The sequence below is a fragment of the Pseudochaenichthys georgianus genome, chromosome 10 (assembly GCF_902827115.2).
Source record: "Pseudochaenichthys georgianus chromosome 10, fPseGeo1.2, whole genome shotgun sequence".
Taxonomy (NCBI): Eukaryota; Metazoa; Chordata; class Actinopteri; order Perciformes; family Channichthyidae; genus Pseudochaenichthys; species Pseudochaenichthys georgianus.
Window position 1 is genome coordinate 25,811,682 of NC_047512.1, and position 18,203 is coordinate 25,829,884.

At 41.1% G+C, this 18,203-nt stretch overlaps 2 protein-coding genes across 2 annotated transcripts; one reads left to right on the top strand and one right to left on the bottom strand.

The window, feature by feature from the left end:
* Positions 1–186: 186 nt before the first annotated feature.
* Positions 187–3,816, top strand: LOC117454407 (gap junction alpha-3 protein-like). Its single transcript, XM_034093631.2, has 2 exons — positions 187–619; positions 1,435–3,816. Exon 2 carries the CDS (start codon positions 1,459–1,461, stop codon positions 2,533–2,535), a length of 1,077 nt encoding a protein of 358 aa, XP_033949522.1. The 5' UTR covers positions 187–619; positions 1,435–1,458; the 3' UTR covers positions 2,536–3,816.
* A 4,738-nt stretch (positions 3,817–8,554) lies between these two features.
* vma21 (vacuolar ATPase assembly factor VMA21) lies at positions 8,555–12,635 on the bottom strand. Its single transcript, XM_034092722.2, has 3 exons — positions 12,442–12,635; positions 12,024–12,133; positions 8,555–9,475 (listed from the first exon to the last, which is right to left on the bottom strand). The coding sequence occupies exons 1-3, from the start codon at positions 12,495–12,497 to the stop codon at positions 9,333–9,335; spliced, it is 309 nt and encodes a 102-aa protein (XP_033948613.1). The 5' UTR covers positions 12,498–12,635; the 3' UTR covers positions 8,555–9,332.
* Between the last annotated feature and the right edge of the window lie 5,568 nt (positions 12,636–18,203).

Below are 18,203 nucleotides of genomic sequence, written 5' to 3' on the forward strand. Positions count from 1 at the left end.
TGTGTTCTCCTTTGTATACTGGGCCAACTCTCAATACTGAAATGTAGAAACAGAACTTTCCCCTCTCTGTCACTGTGATTGTAACTTGAGGATGCAAATGGCTACTCATCTCCAAATCATGCCCCCCATGATAGGAGAGACCCTCGTGCTATATTTAGATCCACTTGTGGCCAGACAGACTTAGCAGACACCTTCATTGGCCAGCTGCCCTGTCACTCACTCTAACAAGCGAGTAGAGGGGCTTTATTAGTTTACATTAGAGAGTGTACCCTGTGCCAAATTTAACCGCGGAGGGGAGGGGTGTTGGAGGCTGGGCAGCCGGACATGGTTGAGAGAGGGTCCAGCAAGTTACGTGTGTGTTGTGGTCAGTGGAAGACCCCGAGGCCTGGGTCCTGATTCTTGCCTTAGTTGTATTTGAGGCGAGAAGACTGAGTCGGCGGGTCTGTCGGCGTGGAGCGGAGGTTGTGTCCAGCAGAAGTCCACTTTTCCGGTCCATTCAAGGGCATTGCTGGGGGCCCGAAGATCAGCTCTGCACTGAGGCCTGTCAGCGAAGCAGGCGGCCTCATGGACCCTCGAAGACGTGTAGGGCTTCACCGCAGGGGATGCATCAGCTGACAAGGTGGGTTTATCCAGTACATCTGAATTCTCTGTGATTAGGTGTGGTACATTAAGGCAGTGTTAGTGGTTAACGTTTAGTGTAAGGGTATAGAGGCTGTCATTGGTCATCAGGCCGTGTTGTAGGAACAATGCTCTGTTTTCTATTCATGTTCATGATCTTTTCTTATGGGGGATTACATAGTCTTAAAGTCTAATATAGAAAGCAATTGTTGGTTTAAAATTACAACCCAGTCTACAGGTGTTGAAACACTAGCTAGTTTTATTAGTGGTGGCTCCTAAATATCGCTTCACCTGCCACAGCAGTTATCAGAATTCATTGTCGCTCACAGTAGCAGACCGTGAATGTGCTGCTAATCCACTGCACAGTACATATCACATGTAGAATATATTTATAACAATGTGTTACAGGAGCTGACAGGACCGACATTACTCAACTCTTTCTAATTCTCAATCTAACCACAACTACGGTGTTTTATTTCACCTCATATAACTCATGTAGCTGTGGCTCCAGCCACTGCGGCTGGGAGACTCAGAATCATGACTGGAAGCTGCCTCCCCCCCCCCCCTGTCCACACTTGCCAAATATATACCCTCCTAAAGTAAATATAATCCTGTCTGCGTCCACGTGAAATATGCCACTACCTGCCCCCCCTGTTGTACACTTGGTTAGCAGCTTTGCTCTCGTCTTAGTAAGACGTTGAAGAGAATATTTAGATATCAGAAACCCTGTAGCCCACTTCAACCATTAGATTAATAATATTAAATAAGTCACAAATGACATTAAAGAATAATTGTTGACTGTTTTCATATCTCCAGTCCCAGATCTGAGATCACACAGCCATGGGGGACTGGAACCTGCTGGGAAAGCTTCTCGAAAAAGCCCAGGAGCATTCCACTGTGGTGGGGAAGGTGTGGCTCACCGTCCTGTTCATCTTCCGCATCCTGATCCTGAGCGCGGCCACAGAGAAGGTGTGGGGCGACGAGCAGTCGGGCTTCATCTGCGACACCAAGCAGCCCGGTTGCGAGAACGTGTGCTATGACATCACTTTCCCAATCTCACACGTCCGCTTTTGGGTGCTGCAGATCATCTTTGTGTCCACGCCTACGTTGATCTACCTGGGGCACATCCTGCACCTGGTGCGGATGGAGGAAAAGCAGACAGAGAAGGACAGGCAACACGCCTTACATTCAGACAAGCAGGCCTTCACAGTGGAGGGTAAGCCCAAGAAGCCCCTGGTGAGGGACGAGAGGGGCCACGTGCGCCTGCAGGGAGAGCTCCTGAGGACATATGTCTTTAATGTGATCTTTAAAACCCTGTTTGAGGTGGGCTTCATTGTGGCTCAATACCTCTTGTACGGCTTTAAGCTGAAGCCCATGTACAAATGTGACAGATCGCCCTGCCCCAATGTGGTAAACTGCTACATATCCCGCCCGACAGAGAAAACCATCTTCATCATCTTCATGCTGGGAGTGGCCAGCGTGTCTCTGCTGCTCAACCTCATAGAGATCTACCACCTGGGCTTCACCAAGTGTAGCCAGGGCGTCGCCTTCAGGAGGCGCTATCAATCCTTCAAGGGTGTCCACAAGGAGCCCAGCGAGGCGGCGGTGGCGTACGCACCGAGTTACGACGACTACTTTCACCAAGTGCAGCCGCCCTACCCCCCCGTTCCCAGCTACAACCTCTCCCCTCTGTCCGAGGGCACAGACTCGTCCTTACACCCCGACCACAGCAAGGCGGCATACAAACAGAATAAGGACAACTTAGCGGTGGAAAGGAGCAGCAACAACCCAGAGGAATGTGACCTGAAAGCAAAGAAGGGAGCAGGATCGGCCCCCGGGTCACCTACGCAGGCCAGGCCCGGCCGCAGTGCCAAACACAGCAACAACAAGACTAGAATAGACGATCTGCAGATATGAGGAGGTTTATGTTTCTCTGGGGTGTCTTAAGTTGCTGCGAGGGGATCGTATGTTGTTTGAAAGCATTCACACATGCTCAACTGACCCCCTTTTAAGATGGCGGATTGACTCATTCCAACTGAGAAAGGAGTGACACTGTAGGGTGCACCGAGCTGTTCAGTAATGTACAAAGACTGATGCCGGTCACATTTCTGATGCACTTCTTCTGTTCCACTGAGAAGTGTCCCATAGCTGGCTTTTGTTTTTATCCCTCCACGGTTCGCTTTTGTCCCTGAGAACCTCAAATCAACAACAAATATAGTCGGCTCAGGTTTTACATGAATGTGAATGAATCCAAAAAACGCACCTGTGTGTACAAAGCTGCCAACACGTTGGGAACAGAATCCAGGGCAGAGGCTTGTTCATGTCTGGCCTGACCTCATTTGAGGAAATCAGATAGGGTGAATAGTAACATTTAACTTCCTTTAACAGTTTTGAGGTCACCAGTGTAGTTCACTTGCTTAGGCTTGAAATTAAAAGTCGTGCGAACACATTGAACATTGGAAATACTCGAGCCCAATTCCAGGACGCGCCTCAAAAGAAATTGCACTGGACTCAGGAGTTCCCACATTTGGTCCGCCTCCTTTATTGTGACGGCCAGCAAGCACATAGTTACAAGCACATTGTTTTGTTGATCCTTGTTTATATCTCTGTTTGTGCCCTTTGTTTTTCCGTGAGGCACTTGGTGACAACCATATTTGTAAAACTGCTTGAAATAAATCCGTCTTAAATTTGCAAAGTTAGCAGAGGATTTATAATCTCAAGTCTTCCTCAGCAAAAAAAGGAGAATCACTTCAGTGGAACACAAGTGTTATTTCATACTCCTGGAAAAAATACAATCAACTCAGGAGTTGAAAGAATAACATTGGTCATATGTATAGTCTCTATGAACGGTAGCTCAGATAACTGTACTGTACATATATTAAGTCTTTTATTTTTGAATCTCTTAAATGAGCATCGACAGTACCAGGTGTAGTTTTGAGTCATCCAGAAACATTTGTTGAGCAGGAACAAACATGTCATGAGTAAAGCCTTTGCAGTCTGAATATCCCACACATGCACAACATGGTGTACTGGGAAAGAGGAGCCCCCCCCCCCTATGGAAACCTTCAGATGAATGACATAGCATGTCTCATACCTTCGGACTCCATCATTGTCTGTCTATGATGTATGTGTCAAGGGGAATAACAAATACAATTGTGTCTTTATTTGCATTAAAAACGGACTTTCTGAAAAAACAACTCTTTTAGTTGAAGTGTATTAATGTATTGAGATACGATTGAGTGTAGTCATACTATTCTATACTTTAGGTTGCTGTGGTGCCAGAAACAATGTCTCTTATCTCCCAGACAAAACAGCAGGATTGTTATGTGCAATGTATGGCTCCATAAATCATAAAGTCATCCAGAAAGTCTCTGATTCTAAAAAACATAATCTTTCACAGATGGAAATAAAACACCAAGATGTTATAATGTGATCATATCTTAGAAAAAGGGCTATATATGTTAATACAATGATAAATGAAGATCAATAGATATGAGTTATGAGCGTAGACGGATTTCCAGCACTTTGAAATGAAATCCTTTTAGTGTAAGGCCAACATCTTATCTTGCAGGTTTTCGGTTTGTATGAATCACGTAATAAAGTCTGTGATTTCTTAACTTTAGATGACATTGAGTAATTATGTATATTTTGTCGCTCTACAAACGAAATGAATAACAGCATCACCATCTCAGACACAATACATTAGTCAAGAATTGTGTTTGAGGTACAAAAATGACTGGTCGGGAGACGGGCTGCACATCATGATGTCTTTTGTCAAAAGTAAGGCCCTTGTTAGTGGTTTCAGTATTTTCTTAGAATCCATACCTGACTTCAGGAAAACTGCAACAATGTCCCTAAAATATATAATGCAACACTTGACATAATAATGTAGACTAACTCTTTCAAACTGGCAAAATGTATTGTACCATTCATAGACAAAGGTAAACATGTTTAACCTTATTTAAATCTAAATATAATAATGAACACATGTTATTTTACAGCACAACCTAAATGCAAAATAGAAGGAGAATTAGCCATTGACAAAATGATGGGAGAAATACTTAATTAATCATTTTAACAGCTTTAAGTAACACATTCTGTAAAGGTGGAGAGAAAGGTGAAGGTGGGGCTGTGGGAGGACATTTAGATTACTCACTACAACAAAACCAACACCCTCCCCCAACTCTGAAACCCCCCCAACATGTTTTGTTCATTCCCTAAAAAGTGAAACTGCCTCAAGGGTCTTAACGTAACTTAGTTATTGAGAAGTAAAAAACATTTAATGGAGATTTGGTTTTATTTCTAGCCTAACTCTGTTCAAAAAACTAAATGTACCGTACATAACAGAAGCCGCACCTAAACAATCAAAACACAATGGAATGTAAAGGTTAGCAATGTATTTCTAATAAATGGGCTTAACAAAAAATGCTGTAGTATATTGTAAACTAATCTAGAGAGTCAATAGCAATTATACACTTTACATGTATTACTTAATTTACAGTAAAATAATATTGTATAAATAAGAAAAACTGTTGTTTCTTCAGTGCTGTAGCCAGCTTAATGGGAAATATAGAAACTTAGTTGTGTGTAATGGTGGATATCATTTGATGAGTAAGTCACTTTATTCTGTTTTGTTGCCTGTGCTTCATAATATTTATCAGAAGCTAGAGCACAGTCCTCTACTGCCCTCTCCTTTTGCTTTGACTTGAACACTGACATGCTGCTCCACTGAGGGCACGCCATCTGCTGGGCAAAGGAAATCAAGATACATACTGATAAATAACGTCAGGATATATTACATATTTGTGTTTTCAATTAGGACATATATAAACAAAGAGTCTGTACTGAATGTGGATTTCATTGTAGGCCACAAAGAACACAGTCATTGTTGTTGTTTACTTAATCCCTGTTTAAAGTAATTGTTCAGTACACTCCGGCCTGTTTCTCATCACACTCAGCCTGCTAATGTGTGATAAATGACAGCGTCAAAAGCAAAGCCTGCCCTTGCACCAGCTTTATGTTGCTGCTAGTGCTAGGGTAAGCTTTAGAAATATCAGCCAAAAGGAAAAACGAGGCTTCTGATGTTTGCTGACTGACTCAATCTGATTGCTTGCAGGCCTGTCACCTCATCACCAACACCAGCCTTGTTAGAGTCCCAGTTTCTGCAGGATAGAGCCTCACTAGTGCTGTGGAAGAGAGTCCCACGTGGCACAGAGGGGACTGAACAGAAATCAGCTGCTGACACGGTTTCTGAAGCAGAAAACGCCATCATGGCTCAGCGTCTGTCACGTCTTGTCTTGGCCTCTGTGTTGGGTGGTCCATGGGGACAGGCTGGGGGTTTGTTGCTCCATGTGACAGCTGAAGCTCGGCCAGAGTCAATGAAGTAGGCATTTTTTATTAATGTTCTTTATTGCTAGATGAATGTTTATTGCAGAACAACACGAGGAAGGTAAAAGCAGTTTAAGTGTGTGCGTGTGTGTGTGTGTGTGTGTGTGTGTGTGTGTGTGTGTGTGTGTGTGTGTGTGTGTGTGTGTGTGTGTGTGTGTGTGTGTGTGTGTGTGTGTGTGTGTGTGTGTGTGTGTGTGTGTGTGTGTGTGTGTGTGTGTGTGTGTGTGTGTGTGTGTGTGTGTGTGTGTGTTAAATGTACACATAATGCAGCTATTCTCCCTCCTGGCTGGTCTACCTGCATGTGCCATCCGACCTCTGCAGCTCATCCAGAATGCAGCGGCTCGTCTGGTCTTCAACCTTCCTAAATGTTCCCACACCACTCCGCTCCTCCGCTCCCTCCACTGGCTTCCGGTAACTGCTAGAATCCACTTCAAGACACTGGTACTTGCGTACCATGCTGCGAATGGATCTGGCCCTTCCTACATCCAGGACATGGTTAAACTGTACACCCCAGCACGTGCTCTACGCTCTGCATCAGCCAAACGACTCGCTGCACCCTCGCTGCGAGGGGGACCCAAGTTCCCATCAGCAAAAACACGAGGGTTTGCTATCCTGGCTCCAAAATGGTGGAATGAGCTCCCATTGACATCAGGACAGCAGAAAGCTTACACACCTTCCGGCGCAGACTGAAAACTCATCTCTTTCGACTCCACCTCGAGCGATAGAATGACTAACAAAGAACTGCTAACAGAGCACTTATATACTAATAAAGGACTGGCTTATCTAAAGCCAGTTGAGTAGCACTTGAAATACTTGGCTCTATGAAACCTGATGTACTTATATTATTCTGTTTTCTTCAAGGTTGTGTCTTCCTGGTCGAATGCACTTATTGTAAGTCGCTTTGGATAAAAGCGTCAGCTAAATGCAATGTAATGTAATAATAACACACACAAAATGGCGTTTTGTGGGCTTTTGACCCCTTTTAACCCCTAAAAACTGCGACCAGCCCTTAAGGAGGAGGCCTGTTTGCTAGGGATTATATTTAGTGATGGAGAAGTTTTAGAGAAGGACAGAAATACTTAAAAACTTAGAAGAAAGCTCATGAACTTTGTTTCAGCAGACTTGAGTATTGTGTGTGTGCATGGCAACAATCTGGAAGTAGTTTGAGAAAGTGATTAAAAACATGTCACTGTGATTGCTGCTTTGAAAGAGGATGAATTAGGTAATCAATGTTTTTGCATTTGAACTATGTTGCTGTAGTGACAGCTGAATTTGCTTCTGGGATAAACACAATAACAAACCTAATCACAAAGAGAACCGCGCAAAGACCATGTGCTTGAATACAAATCATGTTTGTTTTCAATGGAAGCTCTAATTTTGATTATGCATGACATTACAAACACAAATCTCTGTGCTAATAATGTGTACATACATGCATCGCTTTGCACACATTTTACTCTGGCTTGCACAATAGTAGAGTAGTCATGGCTTCTTGCGTGACACAGCTTGTTTACCAGCTCATGACTCATTCATAAATCATATTCCTCCCAAATTCTACTTAACAAAATCTGATTTTATTAAGCCACTGCTATATTATATACACTGCAGGCATTTCCAGTTAAGCACTTAAGTGTTGTATCAAAAACTAAAAAGAAAATGTAGCAGAAACTTGATGTGACTTGTCACTTAAATATGTGTACTGTATATACAGTACAGTATGTATATATCATAGACTGTATATATATTGTTTTAACAGTTACTATATAACTTCCTTTTAAATTTTTGTATAATTGTTTTACCCGGGGTTTTACCTTGTGTGAATCTGTACTGTCCTGTTTTTCATTCTCACTTTGTTGTTACTTTCACTCCTGAATTTCCCAACCGGGATAAATAAGACAGACATACTTTATTGTCATTTCAACAAGACAGTGTGTACTATTAAAACGTTGTACTGGCTTAGTTACAGGAACAGGGCAATATAAAAACGTGCAAAAATGTTACATATAGTGACGTGGTGCTGATAAAATTAAAGATAAAGTGTGCGTTTAAAATATAAAGACTTACTCTACATATAAATAAAATAGACATACTATATATCTTTACACAGCGTAATGTAATCTTTATGTTATTGGTCTACTTGCTGTTCAGCTGTCTGATGGCTTGGGGGAAAAAGCTATTGCAGAATCTGCTGTTTTGCTCTTAATGCTGCGGAACCTCTTGCCGGAGGGCAGCAGGGAGAACAGAGCATGGTAAGGATGAGTGGGGTCTTTCAAAATGTTCTGGGCTTTTGTCAGGCAGCGTTTCTGAGCGGTGTCTCTGATGGGAGGGAGAGAAACTCCGATGATCTTCTCTGCTGTCCTGACCACTCTCTGCAGAGACTTCCAGTCAAATAAAGGTCCACCTTATCTAATACTAGCGAATATCTTTAGTAACGAAAGGATATACGTATTTCATGCACATAGTTTGATACATCCACCAAAAAAATAAGGAACTCCTGTTGTAAAAATAGCACAACACTTTTTGAAATTATGAGAAACAACAAATAAGATTGATTTTTTTCTAGTTTATTTGAGCCAGTCAACATTCTCATCTGCATCACACTTCACAAACACGCCCAAATCACGAAACATCTTCAATACAAAACATTTCTTTAAATATAATTTAATCTTGCAACTATTTTTCTTATTCCAAGTTAAAAAATATCACTGAACTACAAACACAAAGAAAGAAACAACACAAACGAGAAACAGATGTGTGATTCATTTAAGGACAAAACGTCATGAACATTTTGAACCAAAATACAGCATGAAACTTACACACACCATGGGCTTAAATTAAAGTCATTATTCAATGTATGCAGAAGAATGGACATTTGAGGACAGAAGATTATTCAGCAGCGCAAAGAATGGACGTAGAGCATTTTGGAACCAAATTCTTCATACATTCACATTAAAAGCACATGTAGTGTGTTCGCATCACAACTGAAGATGTTTTTCAACAGGACCATATCTGACCTGTGGCTTGTAGCACTTATCTTTTTAACAAAGCCTCTTAAAAAGTGGCCTTCCTCCGTCAATAAAAGTAACATTTCAAGAGAACATGAAGTCAAAAAGCGGACCTGCTGAAGCTGGTAAAAAACACACCCAGCACTCCACTCCGTAATATAATGCTTTAACCTTGTGCTAGAGCCTAGGCGCGAACCAGATCCCCTAACAGTCTGGTTGGTAGATGGTGCTGTGTTTACTGCTGGAGCCCATGGTGGGGGGGTACGATCTATGCCGCTTCTGTCCGTCTCCTCCGGTCCAACGAGCCGATAAGGACATGCTTTAATCGTGTTTGCCCTTCCCTTTAGGCGTGGTTCCTTCGTTCCAGGCCACATAAACAAACAACGCCAGAACTACATGCACAGCGAGCACTGCGACAATGGCTGCATAGAAGTAGCTGTCAGAGCTGGACATCTTCATGGACCCTGGGAGAGGAAGAGGAGAACAGTTAGCAGTGATGACAAGTAGCTGCTTATAATATGTTTAAAAAAAGACCATCTTAAAAAGAACAAAGCCAAAATTAGATGAAAGTTGATAATGCAAGTCTCTCTTTAAAATAATCCTGATTCAGTCTTGCGTATATTACAAAATATTTTTGTATCACCAATGAAAGGTTGTAGATACACGTTGGTACCAGCCTATCATCAGTATTGGCATATTGTTAAATGAAATACATGAATTTGGTTGTCGGTAGGGATGCTCCGATCGATCGGTCACTGATCGATATCGGCCGATACTCACTCTTTACCGATCGATCGGTGCTCTCTAAACATGCCGATCGCGAGAGCCGATCGCATGATGTAAAATACATGACACTTTTCTCTGTGTGCGGCAAAACAAGCTCGCCAAAATGGCTCCACCGGTCTGGCATTATTTTAAGGTGTCTGAAAAAGACAGTAAAATAGCGGAATGCAAAGTGTGTGAAGCAGAAATCCTGCAGCTCCGCCCGCCGGACCGGTAAGCGGAGCAAAACACACAAGAGTTAGACCTAACACACTTAGCTATTTTATCTACCTCTGGAACAAGCTAAACTAGTTATTATAAATATATTTATTCTTCACTGTCGGGTCACTCATTACTGGATCAGTGAGCTGCATGAGATACTGACAAGCTGTCAGGAGAGGGGGAAAGGAAAAGAGGAAGAGAGAGCGCTTCCGCTCATTTCTCCCGTGTTATTAAAGTGAATGTAAACTTGAATAATGTACATCATTTGAATGTAATAATTAAGTTGATTGTTGTTTGTGGAAGCTCCAGTGAATGAGCCAGAGATGGGGACTCGAGTCTGCGACTCGGACTCGAGTCGCACTTAAGTCGCACACACAGAGACTTCAGACTTGACTTGGACTCGTGACCAAAAGACTTCAGACTCGTGTGTTGGGACTCGTGAACAATCATTGTGTTTTCTATTTTTGGCGTATTAAAGGTGGGGTAGGTCAATTTGAGAGAAACCGGCTCGAGATCGCTATAATTTGAAAATACACAACCGGAGATAATCTGCTAGAGGCTGCTACTTCCTTATAGAGCCCGCCTCCTCCAACACACACGAACGTGCACATGACCAATGAGGGCACGAGATAAGTTTGTGCCCAGATGGAAGGCTGACAGGCAGGTAGGCCATCCAGTTATTTTAGCCGGGCTCATTACGCAGACGTGCGCGCCTCTGTTACTACCTCGTAGTAACACCATGGCGACCGGCGGCACACCTGCGGCTGTACCGCTTGTAATTAGGTTCAACTACAAAAACTTCGAGCAAAACGCCGGCGGCACCAACAAAAGGAGCGCACACTGCAAAGTCTGCAATATCAAAATCAAGGATGCTGGCGCAACAACGTCGAATTTCATCAGGCACTTGAAAACTCACCCGGAGAGGTCAGTCACATTAACGCATGGACGGTTAGCAAACATGTTTAGCTCAGCATCAGCTATGTAATGTTAACTTAGCTTGCTACTAGCTTTGTATTTGTGATACTGATTTCTGATTCTGAAGTGTTTTGCTTACAAGTTGTTTGCATTTAGCTAAAGTGTGATGTTTGTCCTCATATTGCATTGCAATAGCCTGTTTAAAGTGATCATATAACAAACAACTAATCAGTACTGATACTGTATGCTAATAGATATAGGAGCGATAATAACACAGTAAGTGCTTTGAATTTCTTAGATATAGCTGTGCAGTATTCTTAACAGACTGGATAGCAGCAGACAATAGAAGGCTTATTACAACCAGAAGAGACATGAGACTTTTATTTTTTAGAGACTTGAGACTTGACTTGGACTCGTGACCAAAGACTTGAGACTTGATCAAGTCTCACCCCAGAAAGACTTGAGACTTGACTTGGACTCGTGACCAAAGACTTGAGACTTGGACTTGCAAAAAAAGACTTGTGAACATCTCTGGAATGAGCCCCATTAACTGAGTTTAAACATCACTTTAAATGGAAGATTTAAAGTGAGGTTTAAATCTTCCATTTAGGCCCCGCCCACTCGATCGGATCGGCCAATACTGATTCCAGCGATCGGTGATCGGCCCCGAAATTGGCGATCGGAGCATCCCTAGTTGTCGGTCAACAACCGCCTTTCTGTGGACAAAGTAATTCCATAATATTGACGTTGTTTGTCTTTCTAAAACAAAATCTTTCTTCTGAGTTTTTCTCTACTGTTTCGCTTATCGTTACTTCATCGACTAGTCAGGCCTGCTTTGGATTTTAAATAGATTGATCCATAACAACTGTGATAGATCTTACGGTGCAGAGCCTGCATATCAAAACAATTATTTGAGTCAGGGAAAATGTTTTGCATCAATCAAACAATATATTGTGCAGCAGCCCTGAATAAATTGAATTACAGCTAGAAAAAAGAATACTGCAAAACATCTCTTTGCCTTGCACTACCAATGGAGCCTGGCCGGAATTAGCAGGCCTATAGATTTGGTAAATGAAGCAAAAATATATTAATAGGTTGGGTTGCAAAGCTTACCCTCAAAGAGGTACGCCTTGGTTGCAAAGTAGAGTCCAATGGGCAGAGTCACCATCATGATGGTGAAGAACAGCAGCGTCTTCAGGGCTGACACCAGGGAGCTCTCATTCCTGCAGAGGAGGGCAAGTGCATGGGTCAGAAAACACGGCAGCGAAATACTACAGGAGCCACGGGACTGCGACATACTGATGCGGGGATGTCCCATGGCTGTGTTTAATGTTATCTTCCAGGAATGTGCCACATTAAGTTAAAGTCAAGTTTCAAACGTTGACACATGTTCAACACCAAGCAGCTCAGGGGGACGGGCTGTCTTTAGGACAGTCGTCACTGCACGGACAGTAATGCTAACTGAAGGCTAGGAAGCTAGCTAGGCTAATATTAGCTTTTCATTTAAAGCAGCAGCTTGTTTTCTTCTCACCCTCTGTTATACGACTGCAGCCCGTCGTCTGAAGCTGTTCTGACAGATCCGTCCATTGCTGGGCTGATATGAGGCGAGATAAAGATAAAACAGTAAGGTATTATCGGTTAATATTCGCGATTTCCTTCACGTCTGCGTTTTGTTGTCGGCGATGAAAACTGTACTTCCGCATAGGATCACGGGACCGTCACATGACGAGATTTGACGACAGTTAGTCTCGCGTTGCTAGACTCGCTAGAGATTTAAAGCCTGGTGAATGTCCTGCATTTAGCTATTGATGGATTCTCAATAACGATACAAACATGTGTAAGATTGTAATATTGCTTGTTACGGTGTGGTGCTGAAATGTTCTATTATACATAAATAGTTTAACGATTTTAAATGTATAAATAACACTGGATCATTTATTTAAGATAATCTTATGTTTTGTAGCTCATGTAAAATCCTAATATGCAAAGTACCTAGAGTTTGCAGGTAAAGGAAATGGAGTAAAAGTAAAAAAGGTAAAACATTTCTACTTTTGGATAGAAAGTATTATAACATGGAAATACTCGGGTAAAGTGATAGTACCTTTTGTCCCCTCTTAAATATTTTATTTCCGGGGCCCCCACTTTTGTCATACACATTTTAAATCATTTTTATTATGTGACTTTTGTTGTTGTTGCATTTTCTGGTTTTGGAGGGTTTTTTTACTGTTTCTTTGCTAGGATTAGGTTAAAAAAATACCATTCTTGTCAACTGAAATCAAAATTCTTCTGAGTAATTCTAATGTCACTTTTATCTTAAATACACCCCCCCACACGATCCTGGAAAGTGATATAATTTGATTGAGGTCATTAAATATAAACCTATCTATCTATTTATTTGTAACTATACATAAGGCTTACATTCATTTAGCTGACTCTGTGACCTGCAGCCTTACTGAAGTGAAGCTCAGAATCATAAAGTGTCTTCTTTGGCCTTGAGGATAAGATGGAAACAATGTTAAGTATGTTGTCTAGACTGTTTATTGAGAATATCTATTAAAGTGAGTGTTTGAGGGGACTTTTTACACCCTTTTGGATTGATCATATTTATTTTCTATATTAACTATTCAAGGGGTAAAAATAAGCCTTCAACAGTTTTAATTGCCGATGGCAGATATATAATGCCAAAACATTGGTTTCTTTGTTGTTGATTTTTGCATCCGTTCAAATACAAATTATTTAATAAAATTACCAGTTTAGACAGAACCTTTTATCAACATTTAAAATCTGCATGTCTCAGTTTGCTACACTCAGTTTGCATTGCACTTATTTAAAATTCAAAATAACATATTTTCCCTTACATTAATTAAAAATGTTTATTTATTCTGAGTGTTCATTCATATCTTGAAATCACTGTTAATGGTTTCTATTCCCAGGCTTTAAAAATAGAAGCAAATGATGTAACCCTGTAAGTTCATCATTCAAGGGTCATTAATGGGAGTCTGGTGTCATGTCATGTGCTTTAGCACCCTACATTCCTGAATAATACAACACTGTAGACCATTTCTTGTTTAATTGCCGATGTAACAGAGAGTCATTTTGTCCATTTTGTGCCGACTGTACATGTAGTCCTGTGTGCTGTCTGTACTTCTGGTTGAGTTCTTGCTTCCCGAGTGTCGAGGAGTGGCACTTTCTGCTCCAGTTGGCTCTAGTCTCACCGGTCCCATGCTCAGCAGGTTCCACAAAACACATTTCATTTGAAAAGACTCAAAAGGGATCCGCCAGAACCACTTAGAACAATCCAGTGATGTGTGTTCAAAATGATTATTACGCTTTCTTTGGGAATTTTACTTTCATATAGTTAACCAACAAAAAGCCCATGATTGCATGTGTCATAGTGCATCATATTATTCTTTATCCTGTTGCAGAATGAACCACTAAGAGCATTACAAAAAAAATGGTGTAGCGGTATGCCCTTTGTGTCTTGTTAGATGTAGCACTTCAGCGACAGGAAGCACTGGAGCTGATGACTTGCAACACTAAAAACCAAATACATGTATTTTTGTTCATCAGCAACACATAAATACATGATGTGGACAAATGATAATGCCTAAAGCTATCCTAAATTGGTGCCAGCCAGATCAAAACCTTTAGGACACGAGGCAGTGGTTTTCATAAAAGATTGCCGATTTTATCAACTGGGGCAAAATCAACACACAATGAACATTCTGGGACGTTGCTTTGACTGTGTTTTAAAATGAGATATTGTTTCATATCAAACGCCTTTCTTTGTGTAAAAGCCAATGCATGTGAAACAGTGTGTTGACTAGTCGTACAGAATAGGTTGCGATAAAGGACTTGATGGGATAAGGAGGATTAATAAAACCGCATAGAAAATTAAAGCTTAAAAAAGTTGTGTTCCCAATGGAATAATAGCGTTTAGATCTGGTCTAGGGGTCTTCTGTTGCATGTTCAATACTTAATTGTCCTTCCTCTTAGCACTTGACCTCTGAACTTCTGGAAGTGTTTCCCATGCCTCCCTCTCTCTGGACTCCCCTAGCTATGCTTTTTGCATTCCATGTGTCTCCAGTGCTCTTTGTCAAACACCAGGCAGCGCACACTGCACACCTGTTGTTTTGACCAGGTGTCTAGTGTAAACTATAACTGGAGTTTCCATTACAATTCAAAGTAAGAATACATTTGATTTTTTAAATAGTTCAATGCTATTCATGGCTCGTTTACTGTTTTTGCAACTGCTGCTTAGTGTTGGAGGATTGCTATCAGTAGGAATTAATGTTCAAGTATTTTCCATTTGTGTTTTTAGTGTTGACAATTTTCCACGTACAATTCCCCAAGTACTGTACTTTATTGTCAAAATTGAATATTTCCCTTTTTAGCTACTTTTACTTCAACTGCACTCAGAGGCAAATATAGCACAATTTATTCATTTATCCTTTGCATGCAGCGGAGCGAAAAACCATCATGTCATGCAAGCCTCCGTCTACACATTGCCTCACTTCTCATCCATTGTGTGTTGGGGAATTAATCTCCCACAAATGATCACTTGTTTCTTCGAGTCCTCTCCTCACATATCACTGAGGACACGAGGAAAATAAGCAAGTAAAAAGACCCCTGTGGCGGATGTGAATTATCATATTTACAGACATATTCCAGTTTATGCCTTATTGCTCCTTGTGTGCTTGGTCCAGTTTGGGCAATACATCCTTAGTGACGCTCTGTGGCCGCTGGAAAGAGCTCTAAAGATCTTTCATTTACTGTGGCCTACAAAATATGAAAAATAATAAAAGATATCAGTTTTTTGACAAAAGAGTATTTGATGATATGAAATTCTGACAAATCCCTTTATGACAGCAGATGGGGATTTAAGATGTGACTTCGCTATATAAAGCTAAAACACAAAGGAACAACCAAAGTAAAAGCAATCAGATCGGATGTTACAGAGAAACCAGCGAGACATGGTCACATACGTTCTCGTATGTGAAATGTGTTGAATATTGTCATGAGTCATGATGGATCTTTTGGCAGACGTCGGCATAGATACATGATGCTGACCTTGAACATGAACATGAAAGGAAATTGGTCTCTGCAAGCTATTAGCCTTCATATTGACTCACAGTCAAAATGACAGACAGTGTGGTGGTTAGCAGTCATGCCAGCTTTTCATGGACTTGAATGTTTGTATTTTTTATTTATCCACTAAGAGATATGTGTTGTTTGTCTTTCGTCATTCATCATTGACTAAAACCATCAATCTTATCTTAAGAAATCTCGTCTCTTTGCAAAACAAAGCTTGCATTACACAGTCGTGGATATAACATTGCAACCCAGTCTCACGGCATTTCGTGTTATAGTCACGACATTTAATCTATTGATTCGTGTTCACCAACACAATTTTCCCCTTCTTTTCGTGTCACACAGAATGATTTTAAAAGCAAGTATTTCTATTGGTAGTATGTTTCGTGCCTGCAACACGTCTTTTTGTCCGGTCGGGTCTTGGAAGACCGGAAGCTGTGTGGTTCATAAAAACATGTTCTTACTCAATATCAAGCCACATTTTCTTCACATTTCTTGCTGAAATTCCAGCAAGCCTTAAATCACAGTATTTCTTCTCAATTTCTTCTCAAGTATTTCTTCTCAATTTCTTTTCAAAATGCCCACAAGCTTCATATTTCACGGACAAAACAGGAATGGTATGGACCCTCACATGAAAGTAAAAAAGGAAAGGTTCAATATTGTCACACTTATCCTTACAGCAGGATCATTCAATAGGGCTACATCTAAAAAGAGCAGGAAAAGGACAGAATGAAGAGAGGTAGGTGAGAGGGGGAGGAAGATGGATGACCCTGCCATTAGTCTGTGACTCGTTGATGTAGAGCCGACTGTGTCATCTTCCCTCGAGCCCCTTTAGTCACTCATCTGTAGCTGACCTTGCACTGGCATGTGGGCCGCTTCTTTCTTCCACATCAGAGACGCTGTTTCGGGAGGTTGCAAACAGCACTGAACATTTTTGGGCCATTTTGCAGCTCTGCAACATGATATCACCTGAAACAAGTTCCGTTAGGGTTTTAAATTCCTTTTCATATATCTATAATTAATTACTTAGGGTTGAATTTACATCAGGCAGCAAGTCTACGCTTATAAGCACAGAAAAAATTGAATTAGGCAATATGAATGCATGGTCTCCATGGTTAAAATTCCAGTAAGGATGCATCATTTCAAAAATGTGTCACATTGATTACTCTGAGCTTTCCTGTGAGGTGAACCGCTCACAGTTTGTGTGCTGGACTGGAGTTATGCTGGGAGGCTGTCAGAGCTCATATCTGCCAGGGTGACATGTGCCCAGGCACACTCGCACTAACGCATAGTAACATCTCTGGCTCCTGATGTGTGTCATGTCCCCCATGCATTAAATAAACAAGAATGCTATATTTGTCTATCATCTGCTCTTCCCCTTTTCAAAACAGATCTGATTCCTAAATCATACAGGGATTTTTTTGCCCGATAAATTGGCCCATGCGATAGTTTAGAGTAATGCTTACCAGAAAAATGTACTGAAACTTTGAGAGAATAAATCAAGGCACGTCTTTCTCTATTAACACACACAGCCTGGTTATATATTTCTTCTCTTTTTTTATTAAAACCGGACCCAAATCTTCCACAATCTTTCCAATATGTTGTGTGAGGAGACTGAGGGTGGATCAGCATCATGGTGAACTAATACAGGCTACATTCTAGAGAGAAAGAGCCTATGTATTCATATGCATCCAGAAGGATATAAGTAATGCACACTTCACTATAACTTCTACACAAGCTAAAATATGTTTTTGCTTTAATATTTTCGGCCACTAAAAAGCTTATAAATGATAGCGTTGAATCCTTTATAATTGAGCCTAGCTTTGAATAAAAAGGCTGCGGCCTAATATAAAAGTATATTAAAGGCATTTACATACTGGTGGCACGACAAGCATATGACAAGTTGTATTATCCTTATCTACATTATGTTTTTAATGTGTCCGTTCTGCTCAACAAGACTGGAAGATGCTTTTTCCAGCTCTGCAATACCTTGGAAAAATCAATCTGTTCTGGAAAAAGAAATAGGTGGCTGTTTTGCTGCATAATATTACATTCTGCATGGAAGTATTTATGATGTAACAACAGTTCTTATAAATATATTCATATGTGAATTAATTGCACAGGTGTGTAAAGGCCTAAAGGAATTCATTTAAGGAAAAACAACCCATTTTACCTCATAAATCCTCCTTTTCAGTGTGCAGA

Bases quoted from the DNA above. Each gene is read 5' to 3' on its own strand.
- LOC117454407 (XM_034093631.2), top strand. From the start codon at position 1,459: ATGGGGGACTGGAACCTGCTGGGAAAGCTTCTCGAAAAAGCCCAGGAG.
- vma21 (XM_034092722.2), bottom strand. From the start codon at position 12,497: ATGGACGGATCTGTCAGAACAGCTTCAGACGACGGGCTGCAGTCGTAT. The intron at 12,134-12,441 runs GTGAGAAGAAAA...CCTCCTCTGCAG, and splicing joins CTGCAGTCGTATAACAGAGG to GAATGAGAGCTCCCTGGTGT. The intron at 9,476-12,023 runs GTAAGCTTTGCA...TTCCTCTCCCAG, and splicing joins CAAGGCGTACCTCTTTGAGG to GGTCCATGAAGATGTCCAGC.